This window comes from Prionailurus bengalensis, chromosome B4 (assembly GCF_016509475.1).
Source record: "Prionailurus bengalensis isolate Pbe53 chromosome B4, Fcat_Pben_1.1_paternal_pri, whole genome shotgun sequence".
Lineage (NCBI taxonomy): Eukaryota > Metazoa > Chordata > Mammalia > Carnivora > Felidae > Prionailurus > Prionailurus bengalensis.
In genome coordinates this window covers 7173136-7179135 of record NC_057358.1, presented here as the reverse complement: position 1 = coordinate 7179135, position 6000 = coordinate 7173136, and the positions used below count along the sequence as shown (strand labels likewise).

Here is a 6000-nt window from a genome sequence, read left to right as displayed (position 1 = left end):
ACATATCTCAACATGGATGCTTCGGTTCCTTGTAGGGAGAGAAACATTTTGGCTTCTAGAACAAGGAGGGCAGTGAAATACTGCGCCCTTAAAAGGTCGGTTCCATTTCCACTGATTTGCAATTTAACATTCATGGCAGAAAACCTCATTTCTCTAACCACATAATAAGTTTTAAAATATGACTAATTCATACACTAATAGCAATTTACTTGGCATTAAAAAAAAAAATCACAATTTCTATTAATATATTTGTATTAGGTTCAAAGCCCATATTCTAGCATTCAAGATATCCATTACACTGGCCCAAATCGGGATTATTTCAAAATCAAGTAAAAGTCCATATTTATTCCAAAGTTGCTAAAATATGCTAATAAAGTTAAATTTGATGTTTTACATTAAAAATAAAATATTTGGTTTATCTCTCAGACATCTATAACATATAATAAATAGCGGGCAGTATAGTAATATAATAAAGTTTTGTGATACCCTGAAATTTGATGAGTTTTCTTTAAGAAAAAAAATTCATAATATACTTCATTTCAGCCTTAAACCACAATCTCCATGAACAGATTTGCAGAAATAAAACAATATAAACACAAAATGCTACAGTATATGTTTTTTGTTTCGTTTTTGTTTTTGTTTTCTCTCGGGGGAATCTACACGTCTGTTTAATAAAAGTCAGTCGAAGAGACGTACAGATAACAAAAACAATTTCGAATCATGGACTACAAATTTAAATTGCCTTGTTTTCCTTTCAACTGCTAGGGCCCCGGTGCCCACGGCGGGCGGGGGCCCGGTGCGGGGCCAGCTCAAGGTAGATCACTCGGAACTATGGCTCTGTTTTCTAGCCTTCTTCGCTTATGTACAGCAGGAATTACAGACATGGCTGAAATCACGGTGGATTCCAGAGAAAGCCAGAATTAAACACGATAAAAATTTAAAAAATAACTACTTCATAAATATTTATTATTTACAGCAGGGGAGATCTTCTATAGCCTGGGAGGTTTTATACAAGTCGATGAAGTGTAGGAGCGGTGAGGAGAACGCCAGCAGTTTCGAGACGGGCACGGCTAGGATGCGACCAACGTAGAAAATGCGTGCGAGTCAACAAAAATAATCTGCGCCAAAGCAAACGGGACATGATAGAAACCTTTTTCTTAAAAAATAGAAGGTATTTCACAAAAGCCTGAACATTTTACATGTTAGTACTAAAAACGGGGGGAGGGGGCGTGGGGAAGCTTCATATATTCTCGTCACAAAAATATTTAGCAACACTCCGTCCGGAGCTCCTTTTCTGGTATTAGGATTATCTCACTAGAGCGGGAGAGAGGTCGCAAACTGTATACAGACGGACGATGTCCTTAAATTACAGTCGAGGCAGCTTACACTTTATCTTCTCGTCTAATAACCTTAATGAAAAGGCCCTGGAGAGAGAATAAAGAAAATCAAAAGGGAGGATTACGGTCTTTTTATTAGTAATACTTGTCACTGGTAATAGAAAGCGGGGGCGTGGCCGTCCTCGCCCGTCACGCGTCCCTCCGTCACACGCCGCTTGGCCGGGGCGGAGCCGGCGCCGGCGCATGCGTCCTCGGCCTCCCGACGCCGGCGGCCCCTCCCTCCGAGGCTCGCGGGCGCCGCGCGGCGTCAACGTGCCCGGTCAGTGGGCCCGGTGCTTCCGCTTCTTGTGCTTCTTATCCTTCTTCTTGTTGGCGCACTTGGGGCAGAACCACTGCATTTCTTCCGGGGGTGCGGCCATTATTCCCACACAGGGCCTACGTGGTTGGAAAGGAGAAAGAAAAAGGCATTTGTTTGGATAACCAAACTTCACTTATGTGCAGATTGCCTCCCTATGTTCTGAAGCAATTGTTTTAATTGAAAAAAAAAATTTTTTTTAAGTAAGTTTAAACAATTGAGTGATTTTTACGCCTCTAGTATGTTCAGCCGAGCCCAGGCCACAACAGCTCTAGCTCCCGGAGCAGGGCTGCCGCGTGGCCTCCCCCGTCAGGCTGTGGCCTCCCCTCTCGGGCCGGGGCCCTCCCCGAGGCCCCGCTGCAGGAATGAAGGCGGGCTCCCTGCAGCCACCAGCGGCCTGGTTTTTCCCAGCAGCGGCCCGTGTTTATCTCCTGGGTGTCCTGTGTCCCGTGGCCGAATGGGTTTCTGTCTGTCTACATCTGATCTTTACACTGTACGGTGAGAGGGTGATTTGCACGCATTCTGGATGCTTCTCCACTGTGGGGGAGCTGGCGGGGAGCTGTGAAGAGCGGACACGCCTCCGTTCTTGCCTGCGCTTTGTGACGTGTATGCCAAGGGGTTACCTCGATGTTCCTGTCAAGTGCTGCAGCTTATAGACAGTTACTGGAAAGAAAGGAAAGGGAAACCTTTACCACCCCCCCCCCCCCTTTTTTTTAAACAAGAAGGACATATAAGCTAAACAAAACATGTGGAATTTAGGCTGCAGAACAACCGTCCAGAGATTGCTGATTTCTGCACTTAACACGAATGACGTCGTAATCTTATTGTGCTGTTGCTCCTCAGGCGGCTCCCAGGACAGCAGTGGCGCCGGGAGGGGGTCCGGAAGGGACCCATCGCTCGTGTGCCTGCCCGAGTCCCGCCCGCAGCGCTCACCAGTGGTACCAGTCGTCACAGTCGTCACAGCCGATCATGGGACTGCCGTCGTCCGGCTTGTTGCACCCGGGACAGATCCAGATCTGATTCCCCCACTCATCTCGGATCTGAGGTTTTTAAGTAGGGGGTGGGGGGGAGGGAAGAGGGGGAAACCAGGCGGAATGGGGGAAAAAAACCAAAGAGAGGGCAACATAAGAATGATTACTTTACACTATGAACCTAATAAACAGGTTAAACTGAAAAGAGAAAAAGTGGCTTGACAATTTGCTAAGGCCATGATCGCGATCATCAGTACCCTGGGATCCACAGGAGACAGAAAGGAGCTGCTAAATGCTCAAGGAGAAGGCATTTCTAATGAGTATTTTAATTTTTTTTTTAACATTTATTTATTTTTGAGAGACAGAGAGAGACAGAGTGCAAGTGGAGGAGGGGCAGAGATAGACAGGGAGACACAGAATCGGAAACAGGCTCCGGACTCCGAGCTGTCAGTGCAGAGCCCGACCAGGGGCTCGAACTCAGAAACCGCGAGATCATGACCTGAGCAGAAGTCAGACGCTTTAGCCACTGAGCCACCCAGGCACACTTCTAGTGAGTGTTTTAAACTCTCTTGTAAGTCACAAAAACAAGGTGTTTTTATAACCAGTTCTATGAGCAGTATGACCCATGGCCACTTTTATCTAAAAAAACTAGTGTCAACATGTTAAGTTGGTAACGTTTAGGGTCATTATGGCCGTAACAGTTGATATTTTTGAAAGCTACAGAGCTCAAGTATATGCAATTTCCTCAGTCACGTTCACAGACGTGGAATTACTGAATCCAGCCAAATGTGCGTGGATCACCTTATTACTTATTAGCCAGGCACTTGTCCTGAACTAGCTGATAAGATCAAGGATATAAAAGAGCTGTTACTAAGTAACTTTCCATTCCCTTTATGACATTTTCAGTAAAGCACAACAACTAAAGGGCAAATAAAAGGAGGGATGCGAGAGGCCGAGCTACACATGTTAACATTATTCTGCCATAAATGTGCGGTGCCCTGGAGTTTGCTTTACTTAACTGAGCTGTTCCCAATAGGAAGCATCCCTAATGATATCACTGCCTCAAATTCCACAGTTACAAAACCCGTTTGGAAGAAACAAATCTAGGATGAGCCTTCAAAAACCAGCCACGACTACTAGCTACTTTTCAAAAGTGTTGGGGCGCCTGGGTGGCGCAGTCGGTTAAGCGTCCGACTTCAGCCAGGTCACGATCTCACGGTCCGTGAGTTCGAGCCCCGCGTCAGGCTCTGGGCTGATGGCTCGGAGCCTGGAGCCTGGAGCCTGTTTCCGATTCTGTGTCTCCCTCTCTCTCTGCCCCTCCCCGTTCATGCTCTGTCTCTCTCTGTCCCAAAAATAAATAAACGTTGAAAAAAAAAATTAAAAAAAAAAAAAGTGTTTATAATAACGCGGCCAGTAGTCTCGATGAGTTTGTGCTGCAGGTGTGGTCTGTGCCTATACTTGTGGATAGAACCCTGACTAGAATGCAGAAAGAGTGGCTTTCGTGGTGTGCGACGGGGGTCGTGGGAGAACATGTTTCATTCCACTGATGGGCTATTTGAAGGCCACCATTTTTGGAAGTCTACTGAAGGCAAGCTACGTGATACGGAAGCTTCCTAAAGAAACCTGTGGGCAGCTGCATCTGATTCAGCCCTCTCTAACTCTGAGGGGAGAGAACCACCTGTTACCGTGTGCCAGCTCTCTGGGGTTAACCCTGGTCCAGCACCCTATGCCCTGAAGCTGCCATGCATGGCCAGCCCGGCTGGCTGGTTGACCTCTCTTGAAATTAGAAGGCCGTGACTCTGTTGCTGCTGAGAAATTTGCCAGAGCATCCTTAATAACTAACAGCAACCAGGGTACTGAGTTCTTTCAAACATCTGACTTTGTTCAGCCATCCTGAAACAAGCCCTGGGTAGGTTAAGAATGGGGGGCTGGAGCTAGGGGAACCGAAGTGACAGTTCCAAAGTCCCACTGTTAGGCAGTCACAGAATCAGCCTTTTTGCCCTACTGCCTATGTTTTTCCTCCAGATCACACGTTTTGTCTTCTGTCTACAAAATGTTGCCGAGGACATAACGAGGCTTTGCTTCCATGTTATCCATGCCAATCAGATTCATCTCTGGGGAGTAAGCCCGAAAATCCACTGAGAACTGGAAACTAGGCTATAACATCCTGTACCGATCATCTAGTCTCACCAGAACCCCCTAATTACCGATGAAGCAATGGAGACTGAAAAGGTTAAGTAAACTTTCCTCATCAGCCCATCATGGGGTGATGTGCCCTCAGTTAAACACCTAGAACTTGGTCCTTGAATGGCCCAATTTCTTTTAAATGTTTCTTTTTGAGGGAGAAAGCATGAGCAGGGGAGGGGCCGAGAGAGAGGGGGACAGAGTGAAGAGGGCCTGGAGCTGACAGCAGAGAGCCTGAGGTGGGGCTCGAACTCACATATGGTGAGATCATGACCTGAGCTGAAGTCAGAGGCTCAACTGACTGGGCCACCCAGGTGCCCCAGGTCAATTTTTTTTTTAATTAATTAATTAATTTTGATGGAGAGACAGAGCAAGCAGGGGGAGGGGAAGAGAAAGAGGGAGAGAGACAGAATCCCTGGCAGGCTCTGGGTTGTCAGCATGGATCCCGATGTGGGGCTCGAACTCACAAACTGTGAGGTCAGGACCTGAGCCGAAATCAGTCTGTATCGGATGCTTAACTGAGCCACCTGGGTGCCGCTAGAATGGGCCAATTTGATGACCACAGGTTTTTATCACATCTTCTATTTTTGTCTTGAGTTGCCTGCCAACTTAGTATTTTTCTGTTAATTTTTCACATCTTTATGTCGTCTCTCAATACCTTTGGGATTTCCTTCTCATCCTTTCTATCATTATAGTGCCTAAACTATTTATTGAAATTTCCTCCTAAAATACCTTCAAGAAAGATAATATTTACCCGATGTGTAGCAAACACCACGAGTCCTACTGGCCAATCACATCTACTCAGACAGATCTGGGCCATCAGTTAGCGGACAGATCCCAGTCTGCGTATTTGGTGGTCAGATCCGCACCGGGACCCCGTGCACCTGTAAGTGCCTCAAATCCCTCTGTCGTGTGTATGTCACCCCACGGTGCCCAAAGGACGTGTTTATAAAGACACTCCTCCACTGCGAGATTGACTTCAGGCTTTAGAGTGGGACCTGACGCTATTAGGTACGGGGAAAACAGCTGGAAACAGTCCCAGGACAGCGACGGGAACTCATTCGAGGACACGCCTGGACAGCCAGGAAGCTGTGTCCGGAAGTTCATTTCCATTTAACACGCAAGCCTGGCATACTCTGGGCCTCGGCCCACC

At 46.9% G+C, this 6000-nt stretch overlaps 1 protein-coding gene across 1 annotated transcript in view; it reads right to left on the bottom strand.

The window, feature by feature from the left end:
* Nucleotides 1–945: 945 nt before the first annotated feature.
* The window catches only part of TAF3 (TATA-box binding protein associated factor 3), a 181697-nt gene continuing 176642 nt past the window's right edge, over nucleotides 946–6000 (bottom strand). The window contains exons 6-7 of the mRNA XM_043562460.1: nucleotides 2626–2732; nucleotides 946–1772 (exon numbers count right to left, since the gene is read on the bottom strand). Of these exons, the coding sequence (XP_043418395.1) occupies nucleotides 1658–1772; nucleotides 2626–2732 (222 nt within the window). The 3' untranslated portion in view covers nucleotides 946–1657. The remainder of the gene's footprint in view (nucleotides 1773–2625; nucleotides 2733–6000) is intronic.